Source organism: Schistocerca serialis, chromosome 2, assembly GCF_023864345.2.
Source record: "Schistocerca serialis cubense isolate TAMUIC-IGC-003099 chromosome 2, iqSchSeri2.2, whole genome shotgun sequence".
NCBI lineage: Eukaryota > Metazoa > Arthropoda > Insecta > Orthoptera > Acrididae > Schistocerca > Schistocerca serialis.
In genome coordinates this window covers 1029489136-1029512076 of record NC_064639.1, presented here as the reverse complement: position 1 = coordinate 1029512076, position 22941 = coordinate 1029489136, and the positions used below count along the sequence as shown (strand labels likewise).

Here is a 22941-nt window from a genome sequence, read left to right as displayed (position 1 = left end):
AAAATATACACTGTGCTGCCACATAGCTGTTGTGGTTTTTGTAAAACGCCATCAAGGCAACGGTGTGTCGTTCACTGGTTCACAATGCTATCTTGAGTAATAAGGATCAACAGCAAAGGTTTGTTGTCCAGATGGCACCATTCCTGTTTCCTGATTCCTAATGTAACATGCCATTTACAGAGCTGCCAAATCACCCATTAATGTTGCCGCATCTGTTAAAATAACAAGCTTTCACATCAACTTCCTTGTGCAATTTGTTCGGTTTTTAACAATGGCATTAACACAGCACAGCTAAACGTGAGAAAAAATGTGCAGAGATAAACAGCAGACACACGCACGCACGCACGCACGCACGCGCACACACACACACACACACACACACACACACACACACACACACACACACACTGAAAAAGAGGGGTGGGGCAGGGGCAAATGGGTTGGGGGCAGCAGCAATACCAAGAAGGCTAGTAACACCTTTCTTCTGTTGTGTTTCTGTGTGTTATCTACAAACTGATTGTTCCCTTACCAATTTTTATCTACTGTGTGAATCCATGAATTTGAATTATTGTAACAATTTAAACCTTTTTAGTAAATGAATTAAGGGTGTTCCAAGCATAAGTAAATGGTGAATTTCAAGTAAATTCCAGCATAAGAGACAGCCTTTGCTTGGTTTTCAAGTATCTCCAATAAAGGTACAGTGGATCCAGACAAGACCTCAAAGATATGAAAAGAACAACTTTAGCACATGCAACTCGAATACCATGCTACTACATAAGAATGTAATTCATAAAGCTGAAAGGTGGTGTACAGCATTGAGGAAGTTACACGTGGAATGTGCGCCAGCAAGAAGCCAGAGTTGTATCTTCTAATAGTCGAAGCAATTGATTCAAAACTCTTTCTAGGCTGCATTACCTCACACCATACTATTTGATCTAAGTTCTGTGAGATGTTAGAAAAAATGTTGTAGCATATGATAGAAGAATGCATGCATGTGACAGTGCACTTTCATAACTTGTAAGAATAACTCCTTAAAAGCTGCATTAAAAATTTATTAAGAACTGCACAAAAATGCACAAGCGTAGAAATGTGACGTAAAACTGGGTTTCACTGTATTAGGATATTATTGCAAAACACTTCGGTTTAAAATCTGTAGGGTAGCTGTTTTCGTGTACTGTTCAGTACACCATATGCACTATGTGAACTGATTCAAATCACAGAAAGAACTTTACAACAGACCAAGTGATTCATGCACATAGAGAAATAATCCATCTACACAGTTTAGACTGTAAAACATTGGTTTCCACTGTGAGTGTACTACTTATCTTGTCAAAACAATTCACACTACTGCATACAATGTCTTACCATACTCAGTAAGCTTCTGGATTACATAGTAAAATTATATATACAATGTTATGTTACACTATTCATTCAGTGCTTGACTTTCAAATGCACCAAATGCTGACACGAAGATTGTTTTCAGTCGTCTTATTTTCTATTTTCGGTTCAAATCCACTTAGCCTACACCATAATTTTTGCTCCAAATCTGTTTTGAAACATTTTTGGAAATAAAAAATCCATAACTTTCAACTCAAAAGTTTTCTCTCTCTCTCTCTCTCTCACACACACACACACACACACACACACACACACACACACACACACAAATAATGAATTCACCATGAAATAGCTGTTTCACATGTAGGAGGCACATTCCTGTATCCATTTTCCATGGATAAGTTAAAAATGAAAAGAACAGCAATTTAAAAAGAGTATATAACTATCAGAGAAGTGTTACACAATTCCTGCATGAACATTCAAACATGGTACAACTTCTTAATGGGAACCTCACATTCTTGTCCCAAATATGAATGAAAAAGTAAAAAATAAATTGAGAATAAAAATACCTTTAATCTGATGCAATGAATATCCAGTCTGAGTCAATACTAACTGTCCAATGATATCTACTGAGGTGAAATCAATTTCCTTAAAACATTACATACCTCAGTCATCAATGACGCACCTATTTATACACCACGGCAAAATATCAAGTACATGGAATAACAGCTGCTGAGAGCATTAATCCTTTTCTCGCTTCAGCCATGCATAACGAAAATCACAAAGTACTCTACAACACAACATTTTAAGAGTACAGGTTCAGCCATTATTTCAGAAAGCTGTTTTTCAATCACATTTACTCCATTTAAGAGAATTACAATAAGGTGCTGACAGCACTTCAAATTACAAATCCTGTTTTAATCAAACAGTGAAGCCATCAATATTGAAAGTATGTTCTAAGTAGTATCTGAAACAATCATGTAATTCAAAAATGGAAATCCAAAAACAAAACCCAATACTTAAACATACGTCCCATATTAACTGATGTACAAAGTATTTACTTTATTCATTTTACACAAAGCAATAGATTTCCTGCAGAAATGGTTCCTGGCAAAGACTTTACGGAAGAAATATAAACAGTTGGTTACAAGACAAAAATGGCAGTATGAAGTATGGGACTAATACACACATTACCACCGCATTGGAAAAATAGCCGCACTGCGAAAAATTACTGATTTAGGATCATCTACCTGCCAAATCACAAATTTTCAATGTCTGTGACAATGGCTACCTTGTTCCTATGATCCAACTACTATATGTTCCCAACTTTTATGCAAAGTACTAAGTATGTACACACATTAACTGTGGAATAATCACATAAGTTTACTGGCTACACAGAAGATAGAAATAGAATTAGAGTAACTGAAAACACTATAAGCGCCAAGAAAAATTCCTTCAGCTTCAGACCCAAAAAACAGCAAGTGAAGATAAGGACTTAATGTAGTTGAAATAAATTAGGGAAAGAATCACCAACTAATAATTCCAGCACCCATTACATTACTACTGGTATTTACCTGCTGGTGTTATTAAGACAGTACATTTAAGTGTAATGTCATTTCTATTTTATTACCCACCATTAACTTACTGGTCTAAAACTTTCTTTACTGCAATTAAAAATATAGCCTGTCAACTCCTGAAATTTACTGGTCACAGACAAATTTCCCACAAATATATATATATATATATATATATATCTCACACACACACACACACACACACACACACACACACACACACACACTCAACACCCCTACTTCTAATTACAGTATATCTGCAGTATTCTGAAACAATATTTTAACTTAGGGCCAAGTAAATCTGAAGGCATGAAGTTTAAGGCAGCAAAAATTACTAATATCTCCATTTTAAACATTAGTTCATTAAGGGTTACAGCAATACACATGTAATGAAATGTAAGCACTTCCAAACAATTTAATATTGTCGAATGTCCTCAGGAAGGTTTCCTGAGCAAGAAAATGTGTTTAGCTCTAAAGGTTTAGAGGCAACATCCAGGAGGTTAGGACACACAATTTTCATGTACATCTTCCTTCTTACACTACAATGATAGTCAACTTCTTCACTTATTATAAGTTTGTTTTGTTCCCCCAATTCCTACATTTGCTTTAATATGAAACTGGGAATACTTTACGAAATAGTTAACATTAGGAACACGAGAAATACAGTAAAATGATGCACGACTGGAATGGCTGAGAGAATTTTATGTTGGCCAAGTTACTATTATCAAGAACTGCTGAGAAATCTTTCGCGATTGTAACATTGTACAAGATTTTGGCCCCATGATTTGCCAAAAGGGAATATTGCAGGTGCAGGACAGTCTCACGCATTTCAGAATGGGAACGAAAGTATACTCCCCAAAAAGGAAAGTACAAAAGATGGCTCATTTAAAAATGTACAAGAATACTTTGTTACTCCACCCTCATTTAATGTCACGGTTTGGATCTTTGCCTAACATCGCTAATAAATCTGTCTGTAGGAAAAGAGCCTTTATTTACCAATGACATTAACAGTCTGAACAGGAAGTTTCCAATCTTGTCAACTTGTCAAATACACTATCTTCTGAGTATCTTCATTGAATTTTTTTTCCTTTTTTTTTTACTTTTTTGACAGTTCTACAGAGATTCATCATTTCATTGAGATAATGAACCCATAGTCACAAGAGTGCATATTTCACCCAGAACTTAACATGTAATTTAAAGTTGACATGTCTGAACCTCAAGGATCAGTTTCCCATGTAGCAGAACATCATTCATCAATCCACACTCCACAGGTCTCAGTAGTTAAGTACACCACACAGCAACATAAAAGGTTATCTTGGAACCAATTCCTTTACTGCCATTCCAACATGCTACTTTCCATATTGCAGCATTGTTAGTGGTTTCATAGGACATTTCCTTGCAGTTTATACTGACAAATATGTATTTCTGAAGAATAGCTGAAAAATGAAAAATTGAGTACATCATTTCCTTAAAATGGCAGATAAAAATTTCCTTTTCATTGAACTGAATAAGTTTGCTTTTATGAAATGTTCCAAAATCATACATTACCTGAAGCAGCATCTCCAAGATGAAATGCCACACCTCATTTGAATGCAATAATTATTATGGCAAGAATGCTTCTTTAAGCACATTTCCATTTCATTAAAAGATTACGTAAATCGTCGTCCATGGACAAGGCAAAAATTAAATGCCCTTTGTTCATCAGCATCCTTCTCAGTAAACTACTTTTCAAAAATCATGCTGTAGGTATCTTAGAAATAGGAAACTGTAGAACAAGGGAAACTGTTTAAAATATTTTGATATCCATTAGGTTTAAGCACAAGCAAGTTACTATTGCACATGCAGCTGCTTGCTTCTATGGTGTAGGAAATCCTAAGAGAACGTAAATGATTGATGCAAGCCATTATTTGTGGGCTCTGAAACATCTTAAACAAATGTACCAAATACTAATGGAAAATTTGAAATCAATAACCCTCAAGATTTTTTTCATCTATCACCTAGTCTCTGGAGTGGGAATCATAAATCAATATGACAATCAAACTCAGGAATGGAAATCATCAGTAAGCCACTTTTCGAATCAAATCCAAGCTATTCTGAATACTTTGAATTCAAACTGGACGTGCACATCAAAGCTTTTCTTTTGGCACGGAAATTCAAACCCATATTTTTAATTAGTCATCAACTAATTGCCGTATTTTGGTACAATAAGAACAGGTTATCCAATGCTGATTCTCAACAAAAATGTCATACTTAATGAACATTAGAATCGAAAATATGGATCAGTCACTGGAAACATTTAACAGGAAAAGATTATCAAGAGACGAGGGATGGTCCAAAGCCTTGCAGAATACTCGCAGGTAATTGCAACGAAATAATTGTACGTCTTACACAAGAATAATCAACTTAACTATTCACGGTGAACTTTTGGTATTCTGTCCAGAATTCTGGACATTCTTTATCCTTAGCAAAAACAGCTCACAATGGGTGATTCACCTGCTGCAAACTATCAAAAGCTGCCAGCTACTTCAGTTCTCTCTTAAATTAACTTGGGGCTGTCAAAATGGTAATCAACAAACAATAGTGAAAGCAGAATGTAACTTACACGTTTTGAGATAGAGCTTCCACATCTCGCTAAGATACTGGAAATAACATACAGCACATGCATACGAAGTCTCAGTACGTTCTCACATTATTTTGGGGAAAGAATTCAGCAGTCGAACCCTACTCCAGTACATCCAACGAAACCAAATATTAACACAACAATTTTCAAAGACAAGTGAACTTCAGAAATCTGAAATGCAGATTTACCATTTTCTTAGAATTTATATAAAATATAAAAAAACATGTGTACACATATATACCACATATATACATGAGACTCTGACCTTCAAATAAATATATAAACCTGTATGCCATTTGCAATACCTTGACATTAATGTCTGAAACGTAACGCTGTTGTTCACCATCAGAGCACAAAACCTTCAACATCAGGCCAGAGACGGATTTGCTGACAATAGAACAAAAGACGACGTCACCTCTCTGGAGGTTCTGTAAAAATAAACAAACAGGAAAAAATGAGCTTTAAAGCTACCTCATATCTGAGAAATTATCAAAAAGAACATTTTATGCAGTATCATTTTTGGTTCCAATAGGCTCAATAATGTTGCAACTTATTAAAATTCATCATAACTCACTACAATTAACAAAAGAATTACTTGCACATTTATGTTCCATGAAACAGGTCACAAGTAGTTCTACATCCACTAGTAATATCTGTTGATTAGCTGGAGAGCTTAAAGGCTGAAGTGAGGTTTTGGAGAGTTTTAATATGTGCTTGGTTAGACTTCGAAATCAACAAAAGATATACGAATTTTAATCCTAATGACATACTGATACTACAAACAGCCATTTTGCTGTCCACTGTGTATTAATTCGATTAGGCAACATTCTTCCCTCAGGCCTTTATACATTTTGGCCCACTCACATTGGAAATTTCTCTCATGATCTTGTACATCACAACTGTGGGGGATGAGGGGGTTGAATGCTCATTGTTCACTGCTGTTGTGTAATATATGCCTTACAACCATGTAATAATTTCAGTCCAATCTGTTCAGTAAATTTCCTGATTGCCCGAACAGGGTGAATTTTTAATCCACTATGTGGAACATTTCCTAGGGTACCATATTCACCAAAGTGCATTAACATTTGTGTAATGAGGACAGGATGTACTGACCCCCCACTCTAGCCGAATTTCCAAGTTTGCCTGAAGAAAAAAAACAACTTTTGGCAATCTTAACGTGCCATGATGTCGCTACAGGTGATGCTAGGCCTATAACCCATAAACCATATTCCTTAGCTTCCCACTTGCAACCACTAGTGGAGAAACGTATTTCCGGTTTGCTAGAAGCAGGAGTAATTCAACCTCCTTTCAGCCCCAGGTATTCACCTATAGTAATCGTCCGTCCCCCCCCCCCCCCCCCCAAAAAAAAAAAAAAAAAAAAAAAAAAAAAAAAAAAAAAAAAAAAAAAAAAAAAGGAAGAGAGTAATGGGGAAGAGGCTCATCACATATAAGTTGGTATGTAAGCGGTCAGTAACCTCATGAAACCAGATACTTATCCCCTTCTAAGGACTGATCACCTTGGTAAAGACAAATTCTTCACTATCTTAGATATGCACACTGGCTACCATCAAATTCTTATAGTTCAGAAACACCAGGAAAAGATAACTTTTGTTGTGCCCCCACCCACCCCCTCGGGCATTAGGAGTCCTAACATGACAATATTGTCTTTTCAAGTATGACGAGAGAACATGCAGAATGATTGAGAAAAGTGCTAACTCTGTTAGTCACACTAATTTAAATTTGAAATAGGAAAGTGCAGTTTCGCGAGGTCACAAATGTACTACACAGGCCACATAGTTGTAAGCATATAGTGTGCAACTAGATCTGTGGTTAATGTACACAGTGAATGTTTTTCCAGTGTCAAGGAACATTAAAGAATTGCAATTATTTGTTGGACTGACAAATTACTATCGCCATTTCATGGAAAACTATGCAGCCAAACAATACCGCTCACAAAATTGCTGTAGAAGGGAAACAGTGCTATGTTAAAATTGAAAAAATTCTTACAAGTTCACCTGTCTTGGCTTACCTGGATTTTGCACTATCTTTTACCTTGTAGCATGATTCTAGCAACGCAGTCATCGACTGCATTTTGGTTCAAATGCAAGATGGTGCAGAAAAACCAATTGGTTATGCATCACATCAGCTGAATCGAGCTGAACAAAACTGCAGCATCACTGAAATAGAACCTCTGGCTCATTTTGGCACCCGTTGCTTTCGGTTTTACCCATAACAATGACAGTTCGCGGTAAATGCAGTTTACAATGGATTTTGTGTCAGCAGCAGACTTGTTATATCAGCCTTAAAACTTAGTTGAACAGTCAACAACAAGCCTGTCAAGTTAGATCAGACTGCAGGTGCTCTGAGCAGGAAAATTAGGATCCTGCCAGCAGACGACGTGCTTACTGAGGAATTAAAAAGGTCACAAGAATCCCATGCTAAGTATAAGACATGGGCTGCCTACCCATATTTTGTCCCAAGAGACTATGTTTTGTATAAGAGAGTGACTCTTGGAGAATGAGCAGAAGTGCCAAAGGTTATCTGTAAACGCATACTACAACTATGTCACGACAGCATACACACTTCATAATGGGGAAATACATGTCACAGGCCATTATTGGTGGCCACAGTGAAAGAATGATGTCTAAGGAATTTAAAAAGTCTCCTGTGTGCTAAGAGTGCATGGACAAAGATCTAAAATACCTCTCCAAACTTTGACTGAAGCAATAGGGCCTGTCCCTCAAAAATAATCAATGATACTTATTGAAGACACAACTGCTGAGACAGTGTAAAAGCTTTCTCCTCAATCACTTAGTACTACCACAGCTCACACACAGGTTGGGATAGGCTACTGATATTTCTAATTTCATCATATGACACCAGGATATACGAAGTAAGAGGGTTGAGTCCCTTTGAGATTGCTCAGGCCACAAAATGCGCTCGAGATAGAGAAGTTGACCCCTGGAATAAATTCCAGTACAGTGAAGCACCTGACTGAAAGATTGAAATTCGTTTGGTGAAAGATTGAAATTCGTTTGGAAGAGAGCTCAACAGAACAATGCAGCTGCGACTGGGAGGCACTGACTCCATAGTCAAAAGAATACTTGACTGCCACTATAACAGGTAGGAGATAAGTAATGTTACAGCAAACCACCATGAAACCGTGCCCAACTAAAAAATTTGTGCACGCCAGGATGGACCATTTCAGAGATTGCATTTCACTTCACGTGTCAATGCCAAATTACAGCTCCCAGAACAGAAGACTATTTCATTTTGATTGGTTTATCAAGTATAATGGTAGCGATATACCACCTCCTGTAGCAGATCCTTCCCAATTCCAAGAATCATTCAGCACAACAGCCAATATGCACACCAAGAGATGACTTTATGTCACTATTATTTACTTGCTGCCACTTCACACAATTTACAGCTTAGGGATTGAGAACATATTTCATCATCAGCCTTCGGTGGAAGTAGAGTTCGTACTTTCTATGTCAATCTATTGTTGAAACAGGTTGATAATTCAGTTGTGTTTTCATCTCCATAAGGCCCTGATACCTAGAATATTTTGCTGAAGTGTTGCACCTGTCCTGTTCTAACTTATAAAGTAACCTCTGTGCCTTACAGTTCTTTAAACATGAAACCACTATTTTACGTTTTCATGCGGCCCACACTGAAAAAAAAAACTAAAAATGAGGAAAATGCAGAATTGAAGAAAATTTTGAAATGCCCTAAAATGTGAGCAAAAACACACAATTGGCATTTAAGAATAAAAATCACTACCCTCTTCAATACATTGTATAAAATCTGTCTAAGTGATGGGAATTAAACGTACAACACAATGTTTATACAATAATTTGTGGTAATGAATTTCGTTAGTTCTTCAGCAGCTAAATGTTAAACTAAGCGTAAATGCTGAAATCTGCTTAGACATACTTTCTCACCATTGCTGTCATTGTTTAAAGCTTTCCTTAAAAGCCACACTCCATATGCTCACCACCGTTATAGTGTTATTTTAGGCTTGGTTAAACTGAGACATGAAAAAATGAGTTTACTTCCCCAACTGACATTACAAGCTTATTAGAAGTTGGCTCAGTGAATTTCTGTACACTGTGTAAAATGTAAAGTTGAAAGCAAGTTCATGTGCAAAGTATATACACGAGTAGTGTATGTAGTTTCCTAACTGTATGATATCAGATATGAGCACCTAACTCTTTAAAATGTGCTATGGCGTGAGATACGAGCACTTAAGTCATTGTTCTACTTCTGTGTGAAATCTCCAACACAGCACAGGACCTGCACAAAAAGTATATTCTCAGCACTTCACAAAATGCTTTCACCCCTACCAGCACTCCCGTCAATGAAGGGCCATTTGTGTGTGTTAGTGTGGTGTGGTGGCTGTGCTGTTAATTGGGTGATGTTTCCTCGATTATGACCGAGCATATTCTTTGAGACTCGGCGTCAGAATTTAAAAGGCGGACGATTAATATTGTTGCTGAATACAGTACACCAGAAGTACAAGCAAAAAGGTGAGACTGAGTAATACATGGCTCAAAAAAAAGGTGGTGGCTAGGCCCTTTCATCACGTATTGGCTCGGTCCAGAACACTTTGCATCGACTGTCTTGTTTTTCCATTACCACTACAATCTAGCATTAGTTGTATCTTAATTGCGCAGTGAAGGTAAACGTTGGAAGTTGTGCTGGCAACACTGATTGTGGATTTGGTCTGCATTTCCTCTCTCACATCTCCCCTCCTCACAACAGCCTGAAATATTCCCTTAACTTTGCCCACTAATTATGGTGTGAACTATCTATCTTTCGTGCTATTTATAACTCACCAGTCACATCAAATATCAATAGGAAAAGAAGACGATGATGTCAAGTGAGACGTCAAGTAAGATCTTAGAATTAAGGTAATCCTTACTAGGAAGAAACGTAAAACTGGGTATTTTTAGCACTGATCTTATGTGTTTTTTCACAGGAGCTACGATTTTATGGTGTAGAATAGAAAAAAAAACACAAAATTGGCGAATGTAAAATTGAGGTTCCACTGTAATTTGATATCACTAATGCCTGTACAACATTTCTTCCCCATTGGATTACTGCAACGGACGATTGCCTGCCATTATTAACATCTGACTTTGTCAAACAGTGCCAGCCATACAGCTGAACCCTTTTGTCCACTGCGTACCGCTGTGTGTTCTAATATGGTTGTACTTCAGTTCCACGTGACTGGCAGACCCTGTGCTGCTAATGCGTCACTACTTTTACATTTTTTGTTGCACTGTCTGTTATCCCAAAATTAACTGGTATGACCTTTTCAGCCACATTTCGCACTTTTACTCATTCCTCTGTATTTTATTGTATCTACCATTGAATTTGTTTGCACAATTTCACTGTGTTGACTGAAGACAGTTTCTCATACGAAACAAATTCAATTGATCTCCGAATCAACACAATCTCTGTTCCACAGCATAAAAATAAGCTAGTTGTACACCAGAATTTCACTCCACACTCATACTGAGTAACACTACATAATATTGGACTTCTATTCAAAGTATTCTGTTAATAACTCTGGAAGCTGAATATTAGTTCTCTGCACAGTTAAACCCTGAATGCCACTACCAAACCATTCCTGTTATTCATCCCCCGGAATTTCACTTCTCTCAGTACATGTCCTACCTTACCAGTTCTTCCGGATACTAACAACACTGAATTGTGCGCAAGTCCTTGGATTAGTTGAAGGCACAGAAGCACCAACAAGTTTTCCAACATCGAGCTGCTGCCCATATTACAGCACTCTACCAATTCTACTTAATATAACTGCCCCCACAGTGACTCCCGACCTACTTCCTATTCTAATATTGAGTGTGACCATGCACTGATGTTTTACATGCAATTTACGTAGTACAACACATATTGCCACTCCAGCTGACCACATGCCTTGGCCAAGTTCCAGTACAAAAGTTACAACTTTTATTTTCCTATTGTCATGAACAATAATTCTGTAATATCTTTTTTTAAGACTGTTTTCTTTAATTAAAACTATTACTTTGCATTTGTCTTATGAAATGCTTACTTCTGTGACTTTCAAACAGTAGGCTATTGTTACTGTGCTTATTTGTTCATTTGATATTGTTTTATTGTCATGGGTTATTTTTACGAAGTGTCTATTCAGTTTTACTTGACGTAATTACCTTCCTTTTGTTATCACATAAATCTGGATCAAAGAAATCACATTTCAGGTGTTTGTTGTACATTATATATTATTTGTTTATAAGATGCATCAGTACAATCAGAAGCATCATATTTTGCAGTTGTCATTTTATAGTTTTATTAGTCAAATCTATTAATTTCATACGTCATTCTGGTTGTCGCTCTGTTAACTCTTGGTGCCTTCCCCACATTAACAAATTTTCAGTTGGTTTAACATTTATTGAGTCAATTAGATAGTTATATTAGTCAGAGAACTTAATCGGTGGTAATAAACTCTAAATAAATTTGACTTACAATGTCTCTGTTCTCCTTGATTACTGTTAAAATAAACTGTCTTGTTTCTGAATTCTGTTTCGAAAGTCCAATCTGCCTTACCTCAGGCTGGCAAACAACTGTTGTCACTCTGGTGGTTACCTTGGTCACTGTAAGGATGTTGGGCACTGTGTGGTCAGGTCACTCAAAAACATACCAACTGCAGCCTGACAAGAAGACTTTCCAATGTCATGAGGCTCCTATTCTATTACAAATTATACTGTGTCTGTTACCTCCTCTAATATTGCAAGAAATCAATCATTCACTTTCTTTATTAAAAAAATTAACAGTTGTCCCGTAAACATGTATTCATTATTTTTATGTCGCATCGTAATGCTTGCTATACGATTGTTTCAGTTGCTTACACTCCTCGTAGCTGTCCCTGAAACCAGCTTTGCCTAGCTTTCTAATACTGCCACAATCGCAGTCATGTGTAACCAACCATAGTCGCTGCATGGTGTTGTAACAATTATACTCACATTCCAATATTTGACTCGTTAGATGAAATTAAAAACTGCATTGGTAAATGAAATAAATATTATTACCCCCAACACTCACAACCCACCCGTGCTGCACTCTTTCAGGGAGATTGGAGGAGATGTGCAAGTGTCCCAGGGTCTGAGTGAGAGTAATGTTTAGTATTTCAATTTTAAGTTTCACCTACTTCACCATGCCCTTTTCACTGATTAAAGCAGCAGTCACGAAATTGTTTGTGGTAACATAACACTGTGAGTCACTTTATACAACATACAATCTGAAACAAGCAGTGAAAAAGCAAAAGGAAGTAATAAGGTCTAAAAATGAACAGCAGTAACTTATTATGTATGTTGGGTGCCTGTTACTGTATCACGAATGGAAATACAAAGCAGGTGATGTAACATCCACTCCACGCACATGTATAATTTACAACGACCACAACCACCTTTCATGATCAATAGAACGTGAGTTTAAATACTTCTCTTTCTCTTATCTATGTACAGACATAACTGTTAGAAAATATCTTTCTGTCACTGTGTAAATGCTGTTGATAAACAGGCATGGACTTACAGGTGTGATATAATTGCCAGCATGTATTTTTACTAACTTCTATACCAGTTTCTACAAAATGACCCCCCCCCCCCAACTCCCCGATACACACATTAAAAACCCATGAATAATTTACTTAAAAGAAAAAGAACTTATCCTCTAAGCCTTGCAAACCACACAAAAGTAACAGTACATTTTTTCTCTCTCTAAGCTCAGATGCAGGATGTCCCACAGCAACATTTAATGCACAAATTATCTTCACAACATTACACATATTTTCAATCCATGTGAAACAAAATAAAAATTGCAAGATGAAGTACTGCCAAATTTAGGATTTAACAGTAAAAATGTGGCACTCAAAAACATCAGTGTCAGATCTCATAAACATATCAAAAGCTTATTATAAAATGATTTACATTACCTCTAGAAAATGCATGAGACGGCTCTGCTTGTCCAGATCAATGAATGCTTCGTATGGAGGCATGACAGCATAACAATCTGAAACTAATACATTCATACTTACATTAACTCACTCACAATCACAATTACGTAAACATCAGACGATATGTTTCATGTCTAAGAGCATTCTATCCTATATGAAAACAGATTTTACTAGGTATTTTAAGATGACTTCATAAAATAGCTCAATGTTATGACCAATAACAACTAGCAATCACTACCACCAAATATCATATTACGTATCAAAAACTAAGAAAATAGATTATTTGAATTAAATTCACTATTCTTCCTGCTGACAAACCTCTGACCGATTTTCCTATTTAATTTTTTTTATTTTTGAGGAAATATGTAGTCGCAAAATTCTTAACTTGAGTGCTTGAATTTACTATATTTTCTTTTTAGATACTACTGAATTACCACAAGCACATACAAATAATCCAATAAAAACAAATGTAAAAATGACAGAATTAATAACATGCAACTTTATGTATCCCTTTGCTTGCAGAACACTGGATTGTAACTGTATCACAATTTCACGCTTTCAGTTTCAAAATCCGTTAGGCTATGTATTACGTTTTATATCTTTTTCATGACATTTAACACTATGATCAATTGTTGCTAACAAATGTATGTTAAATTTATATGTCATTTTTTCTATGTATTGACAAAGAACTAACATACATCAAGGATTACATATTAAAGAGACAGCGTCATTTACATGCTGTTGAAAATAACACACAGCATTTTTACTAAGAAAATTTCTTATTTGAATATTCACATAGGGTAAATTTGATACAGATCATTTTCAAAAAGATATTCTTCTTAGAGTGTATAACAGTATTTTTCTTTTCTTGCTCTTTTAGAAGAAAGATTAAGGAAAGGCAAACCTACGTTTCTAGCATTTGTACACATAGAGAAAGCTTTTGACAATGTTGACTGGAATACTCTCTTTCAAATTCTAAAGGTGGCAGGGGTAAAATACAGGAAGCGAAAGGCTATTTACAATTTGTACAGAAACCAGATGGCAGTTATAAGAGTCGAGGGGTATGAAAGGGAAGCAGTGGTTGGGAAGGGAGTGAGACCGGGTTTTAGCCTATCCTCGGTGTTATTCAATCTGTATATTGAGCAAGCAATAAAGGAAACAAAAGAAAAGTTCGGAGTGGGCATTAAAATTCATGGAGAAGAAATAAAAACTTTGAGGTTCGCCGATGACATTGTAATTCTGTCAGAGACAGCAAAGGACCCGGAAGAGCAGTTGAACGGAATGGACAGTGTCTTCAAAGGAGGCTATAAAGATGAACAACAAAAGCAAAACGAGGATAATGGAATGTAGTCGAATTAAGTCAGGTGATGCTGAGGGAATTAGATTAGGAAATGAGATGCTTAAAGTAGTAGATGAGTTTTGCTATTTGGGGAGCAAAATAACTGATCATGGTAGAAGTAGAGAGGATATAAAATGTAGACTGACAATGGCAAGGAAAGCATTTCTGAAGAAGAAAAATTTGTTAACATCGAGTATAGATTTAAACGTCAGGAAGTCATTTCTGAAAGTATTTGTATGGAGTGTAGCCATGTATGGAAGTGAAACATGGACGATAAATAGCTTAGACAAGAAGAGAATAGAAGCTTTCGAAATGTGGTGCTACAGAAGAATGCTGAAGATTAGCTGGGTAGATCACATAACTAATGAGGAGGTATTGAACAGAATTGGGGAGAACAGGAGCTTGTGGCACAACTTCACTAGAAGAAGGGATCGGTTGGTAGGACATGTTCTGAGGCATCAAGGGATCACCAATTTAGTATTGGAGGGCAGTGTGGAGGGTAAAAATCATAGATGGAGACCAAGAGATGAATACACTAAGCAGATTCAGAAGGACGTAGGCTGCAGTAGGTACTAGAAGATGAAGAGGCTTGCACAGGATAGAGTAGCATGGAGAGCTGCATCAAATCAGTCTCAGGACTGAAGACCACAACAACAACAACTCTTTTAATTATATAGATTGCTGCTTGCATATCAGCAGCCACACAAACATTGACATCATACATACAACTACTTCTGAAAGGATTAACATTTATCTTCTAATTTTCATTCTTATTCGTTGCAGTTTGGACACAAGTAGGTGATGGGTGTTTTGCAAACATGTTTATTACATTTTCTACCCATTTGTTTTTGTTGTTGCTTCCTGAACTGAACTTACAGCATGCACATTAAGTGTTACTGACACACACACACACACACACACACACACACACACACACACACTTGCCACACCTTTTAGTGTTCTAGGTGCTCCTGTCCACTCTCAGAGAATAATCTGCTTCTTGAGAAATGTGTCCTTGAACAATGTGTTCTGCTACCCGTACTTTCAAAGTTCCTTGAAGAAATTTCTCCTAGTCAATTTTCTTACATTCTAATTAAGGTCTACTGAAATCCACAAGATATATGCATTATAAGTAGAAACATCAAGGATGTTGCAGAAAACTACCAAGGGCCACCTACTGATTTTTCATTTGATGAATATGTATCTCTTAAATGATTAAGGGTGTCTACAGCCCCTTTTACTGAATTATAATCCAAAATCATTTTCAGCTTCTTATCGGATCTGTCACTGGTGTCATCAACATCTTGGAACATACTTATTATCAGAGCATTCTTATTCCTGTTAAGAATATAACTGATCACTGGTGTCATGTGTGAAGAAAAATAATGAGCTTCGAACCAAATCATTGGTCATATTTTGTGGAAGCTCCGCCTCTTTCCATGTAGTTCCCAACATTGCAATTTCCCTTTCTGATCAGAGTGTCTAAGAACAACTTCTGCTGACCTCACCCACATACTACAAATTGCAGCAAGTTATCTTACGTTGTCTTCCTTCTCTCGTGATTTTCTTATAAAATTGCAGGATGTTTCATTGGATGTGGCTGCTTGACAGATGTTCCACTCAGTATCATTATCCCAGTAACTTGTTCCTTGACCCATTGTTGGGAACAGAGAGCGTTTGCTGAGTGTTCAGGGTAAGTTGGGATGATACAAAATCATTATTACCATTAACATCAGAAAAAAAAAGAAATATTTGACACTGGAGCAAACATACGTCAGGCTATTGTGAATTGAATGTTACATACGTAACTATAAATGTTTATGCCCATATTACTTAACAAACAGCGCCCGAAAGAAAAATGTATACACTTCTTGTCAGCCTCTATCGAGATATCGACATTGCCGTTCAATTTGAGTTATGAGTTTGTTGTAGAATGGTCTTTGGTTCAACAGATGTTAGTACTTTCATCTCGGTATGGCTGAAGCACACTTCACATTCGAGCAACAAGAATGTACTGAAGTCTTTTTTCAAGTTTGATAATGCCGAAAGTGCAACTTCAGTGGAGGCAGGATTTTGAAACAGAACTGCCAAACCGCCTACCAACTAAACGCATCATTGACAAGTTGACAAGTTTCAATTGCATGGAACAATTTGTGATATTCAAAAAGGAAGATCAGGAAGACAGCATACAGCTACTAGCCCTGCTTCGTCAGCTATTGTGTTAGAAACATTTGTTAATTCTCTACAGAAATCTGCTAGGCAATGTGCACATGAAGTGGGGGTTTGCAATACAACTGTATGAAGAATTCTGAAAGCTTTAAAGTGGAAAGTTTACATTCCACGATCACTGCACGCGATTAATGACAACAATCCTGATCGCCAAGAGCAATTTTGCGAATGGTATCAGCAAATGATAACTGATGACAATTTGTAACAAAGGTAGTGAGGGGTGACAAGGCACAATTTAAACTTACTGGAACCGTGGATAAATGAAATTTACGACCTTCTTGGGTCGTGCAGACCTGAACAGCAGTGTTATCACATTGGATCTGTAGATAATGGAGGTGCACATCACTTTCGTGAAAGATATTGATAATTCTTTGAGTAGAGTATCCAAAAGATCACGTTTGTGTAACACAATTGAGGTGATCATGAACTTATTTTCCATTTCCTGCAAATATTGAATCAGTACTCTATAAAGTCTTTCTGCTGACATAATATTATTACTCTCCAACAACTATGTCCTCTAGAAGCATTTGACTGCCATGCTGAAGCAAGTTATACTTCCACAGACCTCTGTAGACAGCAGATAAACAACTTCCACGCAGCTGACCTCAGCATTGCTGAATTACTTACATCCTTCCAAAATTATTTTCACCATGAAACCAATATGGTATTACAGATGAAATCCTGAGAGAGCAGCTCATATTCATTTCGAAAGTCAAGAACTGATATCTGCGATTTCTGCTGGGAGTGTGAAGTCATACTGAATGTCAATGCAAATGATCCCCATAAAGAAAAATACGAAGAACACAAATGTGCATTTCTGCAACAGGCCACTGCAGTTTTATGTATTTAACAGTCACTGCCAAATTGACCAATGATGTAAATTTTGTTTTCTAGAAACACATCTTCCTTTTAATACGATTTTTAGTTAGTTGGTTGCGTGTTCCATTGATCAATCACACGGTACGGTGGCCGTTATGAAGGAAACATATGAGGGAAACATTCCACGTAGGAAAAATATATCTAAAAACAAAGATGATGTGACTTACCAAATGAAAATGCTGGCAGGTCGACAGACACACAAACAAACACACAAAATTCAAGCTTTCGCAACAAACTGTTGCCTCATCAGGAAAGAGGGAAGGAGAGGGAAAGACGAAAAGATGTGGGTTTTAAGGGAGAGGGTAAGGAGTCATTCCAATCCCGGGAGCGGAAAGACTTACCTTAGGGGGAAAAAAGAACGGGTATACACACACACACACACACACACACACACACACACACACACACACACACATCCATCCACACATATACAGACACAAGCAGACATTTGAAAAATGTCTGCTTGTGTCTTGGTATGTGCGGATGGATATATGTGTGTGTGTGTGTGTGTGTGTGTGTGTGTGTGTGTGTGTGTGCACGCGCGCGCGCGCGCGCATACCTGTCCTTTTTTCCCCCTAAGGTAAGTCTTTCCGCTCCCGGGATTGGAATGACTCCTTACCCTCTCCCTTAAAACCCACATCCTTTCGTCTTTCCCTCTCCTCCTCTCTTTCCTGATGAGGCAACAGTTTGTTGCGAAAGCTTGAATTTTGTGTGTATACATCTTCAACTTTTGTGTGTATGTTTGTGTTTGTTTGTGTGTTTATCGACCTGCCAGCACTTTCGTTCGGTAAGTCACATCATCTGTGTTTTTAGATATATTTTTCCCACGTGGAATGTTTCCCTCAAACCCACATCCTTTCGTCTTTCCCTCTCCTTCCCTCTTTCCTGATGAGGCAACAGTTTGTTGCGAAAGCTTGAATTTTGTGTGTATGTTTGTGTTTGCTTGTGTGTCTGTCGACCTGCCAACACTTTCATTTGGTAAATCACATCATCTTTGTTTTTAGATATATTTTTCCTACGTGGAATGATTCCCTCTATTATAACCATATCATTAATTTGAACCCAACAATTACGTTTGTTATTGTCGCTGTTGCATTTCGAAATCTTTCCTGTAGTCTTATTTTCTCTTTATTTTTCTCTTTCTGTTTTTACCAGTAGTCTCACTTTGTATTCACCTTCCCCTTTTTACCGTAATACAATTTTATCCCGCCTATATATACTCAATAATACGTAACCCACTTCCAAACCATAACCAAAATAATTTTATTTTCCGCTTTCAACACTACCGCTGCTATAAAATCCACAGTTTCTATTTCAATAACAGCTGCTTTCACGTATTAAATAACCATTTCGGCTAGTTCTGATAACTTTCACTTTATTTCCACTTCCGTTTTCCGCACATCACTGATCATTTTTAGGCGCTCCCCACAGGTTTTAACGTCATTATTTCTTCGTCAGACAATTGTTAGCCCCATTCTGGTAATCTTTCACCACAACACCACTCCTTTTAATACATTTACACGTTTTTTCGAAATTTTCCCGAATTTATCCGTCCTTTAACGTGTTCTAGCGGCAACACAACCACCTAACCTTCATGCACATCGCTGTCTACCAACCCAAGTTCACCACAGGATCAACTTAACCGACACTTTTTCGCCTTTTTTCATACCAGATCTCCAGTTACTTTCCAGTTCACCCTTATCTCTCCCCATATATTTTTATCTTTCATTTTCATTTCAACCTCATGTTACACTTTCCACCTTCTAATACCATGTCACCCTCACAACACCCCCACAACAACCCCATTAAGTTTTATTTACATTCCCTCCGCAAACATGCCTTCACCCTAGCCAGATTACGCTCGCATATTTTATTTTCTCAGGCTTGTCTGACATTTGGCATAGCCCCCAAAGGCCTCACACTTAAAGTTCCCATCTCTGGCTGCAACCCTTCTTTCCATCAGTCCCTACACCAGTTCCAAACTGAACAATCCATTGCCCTCACCCACCTAATCTTTCACCTACACATCAACTCAGCCAATGAACACATCCGTCAACTCCTATCCTTAATAGAAGTCCTCAATCTTTCCTCTCCCACATCCACACCGGCTATTCAGAGCATCCTCCTACAGGCCAACCGCAAATTAGAACAGCATGCCACCCTTCACCTCAAAAAACTATCCAATCCCCTGGTTTCCCACCTCCGGAAAGGCAACTCACTCACCCTTCACAACCTTTCCAACAAACCTCAACCACCCCTCATTGCACACAAACCCAGTCTCTCCCACCTACTCAGTCTCCCACTTCCAGCTCCACTCCCTCCAAAACCTCAAAATTCCAATCAACACAATCTGGCACCACAACACCCTAACTCAGTAGTTAACCTTTCCTCCAAACCTCTCTCCCAATCCGAAACCTCTGTCCTATCCAAAGGCCTCACCTTCAGACCCACTCCCAGATTCAACCAAACAGGCCTCATCAAAGATTTACTGTCCTACACTCGTACTCTCTCCTGGAAGTATCACTTTGCCACGAAGAAAAATGATCCTAATCCTACCCCTAATGATCCAACTCCCCAAGACACTATCCAAATGGAACCCTGCCTGGAACAATTCCGTCCTCCGTCACAGCGGGACCCACCTCCTCTTCCTCAAAATCACCCTCTCCAAACCTTCCAGGAATTTCTGACTTCCAGCCTTGCCCCTCAATCCTTCTTAAAAAACCTTAATCCTACTCCCAACATCACCACTGCTGAAGCCCAGGCTATCCGTGATCTGAAGGCTGACCGGTCCATCGTCATTCTTCCGGCGGACAAGGGTTCCACGACCGTGGTACTTGATCGTCGGGAGTATGTGGCTGAGGGACTGCGTCAGCTTTCAGACACCACCACATACAAAGTTTGCCAAGGTAATCCCCTTCCTGATGTCCAGGCGGAGCTTCAAGGAATCCTCAGAACCTTAGGCCCCCTACAAAACCTTTCACCTGACTCCATCAACCTCCTGACCCCACCGACACCCCGCACCCCTACCTTCTTCCTAAAATTCACAAACCCAATCATCCCGGCCGCCCCATTGTAGCTGGTTACCAAGCCCCCACAGAACGTATCTCTGCCTATGTAGATCAACACCTTCAACCCATTACGTGCAGTCTCCCATCCTTCATCAAAGACACCAACCAGTTTCTCGAACGCCTGGAATCCTTACCCATCCTTGTAACCATTGATGCCACTTCCTTATACACAAATATCCCGCACGTCCAGGGCCTCGCTGCGATGGAGCACTTCCTTTCACGCCGATCACCTGCCACCCTACCTAAAACCTCTTTCCTCATTACCTTAGCCAGCTTCATCCTGACCCACAACTTCTTCACTTTTGAAGGCCAGACATACCAACAATTAAAGGGAACAGCCATGGGTACCAGGATGGCCCCTTCGTACGCCAACCTATTCATGGGTCGCTTAGAGGAAGCCTTCTTGGTTACCCAGGCCTGCCAACCCAAAGTTTGGTACAGATTTATTGATGACATCTTCATGATCTGGACTCACAGTGAAGAAGAACTCCAGAATTTCCTCTCCAACCTCAACTCCTTTGGTTCCATCAGATTCACCTGGTCCTACTCCAAATCCCATGCCACTTTCCTTGATGTTGACCTCCACCTGTCCAATGGCCAGCTTCACACGTCCGTCCACATCAAACCCACCAACAAGCAACAGTGCCTCCATTACGACAGCTGCCACCCATTCCACATCAAACGGTCCCTTCCCTACAGCCTAGGTCTTCGTGGCAAACGAATCTGCTCCAGTCCGGAATCCCTGAAGCATTACACCAACAACCTGACAACAGCTTTCGCATCCCGCAACTACCCTCCCGACCTGGTACAGAAGCAAATAACCAGAGCCACTTCCTCATCCTCTCAAACCCAGAACCTCCCACAGAAGAACCACAAAAGTGCCCCATTTGTGACAGGATACTTTCAGGGACTGGATCAGATTCTGAATGTGGCTCTCCAGCAGGGATACGACTTCCTCAAATCCTGCCCTGAAATGAGATCCATCCTTCATGAAATCCTCCCCACTCCACCAAGTGTGTCTTTCCACCGTCCACCTAACCTTCGTAACCTCTTAGTTCATCCCTATGAAATCCCCAAACCACCTTCCCTACCCTCTGGCTCCTACCCTTGTAACCGCCCCCGGTGTAAAACCTGTCCCATGCACCCTCCCACCACCACCTACTCCAGTCCTGTAACCCGGAAGGTGTACACGATCAAAGGCAGAGCCACGTGTGAAAGCACCCACGTGATCTACCAACTGACCTGCCTACACTGTGACGCATTCTATGTGGGAATGACCAGCAACAAACTGTCCATTCGCATGAATGGACACAGGCAGACAGTGTTTGTTGGTAATGAGGATCACCCTGTGGCTAAACATGCCTTGGTGCACGGCCAGCACATCTTGGCACAGTGTTACACCGTCCGGGTTATCTGGATACTTCCCACTAACACCAACCTGTCAGAACTCCGGAGATGGGAACCTGCCCTTCAGTATATCCTCTCTTCCCGTTATCCACCAGGCCTCAATCTCCGCTAATTTCAAGTTGCCACCACTCATACCTCACCTGTCATTCAACAACATCTTTGCCTCTGCACTTCTGCCTCGACTGACATCTCTGCCCAAACTCTTTGTCCTTAAATATGTCTGTATATGTGTGGATGGATGTGTGTGTGTGCGAGTGTATACTCGTCCTTTTTTCCCCCTAAGGTAAGTCTTTCCGCTCCCGGGATTGGAATGACTCCTTACCCTCTCCCTTAAAACCCACATCCTTTCGTCTTTCCCTCTCCTTCCTTCTTTCCTGATGAGGCAACAGTTTGTTGCGAAAGCTTGAATTTTGTGTGTATGTTTGTGTGTCTGTCGACCTGCCAGCACTTTCATTTGGTAAGTCACATCATCTTTGTGTGTTTATATATAT

General features: G+C 38.8%; 1 protein-coding gene across 3 annotated transcripts in view; it reads right to left on the bottom strand.

Annotated features, from left to right (window-relative positions):
- Positions 1-22941, bottom strand: part of LOC126458452 (tetratricopeptide repeat protein 14 homolog) — an 88994-nt gene that overhangs the window by 40897 nt on the left and 25156 nt on the right. For all 3 annotated transcript variants that reach the window (XM_050095519.1, XM_050095518.1, XM_050095520.1), the window contains exons 4-5: positions 13508-13590; positions 5838-5960 (exon numbers count right to left, since the gene is read on the bottom strand). In XM_050095519.1, the coding sequence (XP_049951476.1) occupies positions 5838-5960; positions 13508-13590 (206 nt within the window). The remainder of the gene's footprint in view (positions 1-5837; positions 5961-13507; positions 13591-22941) is intronic.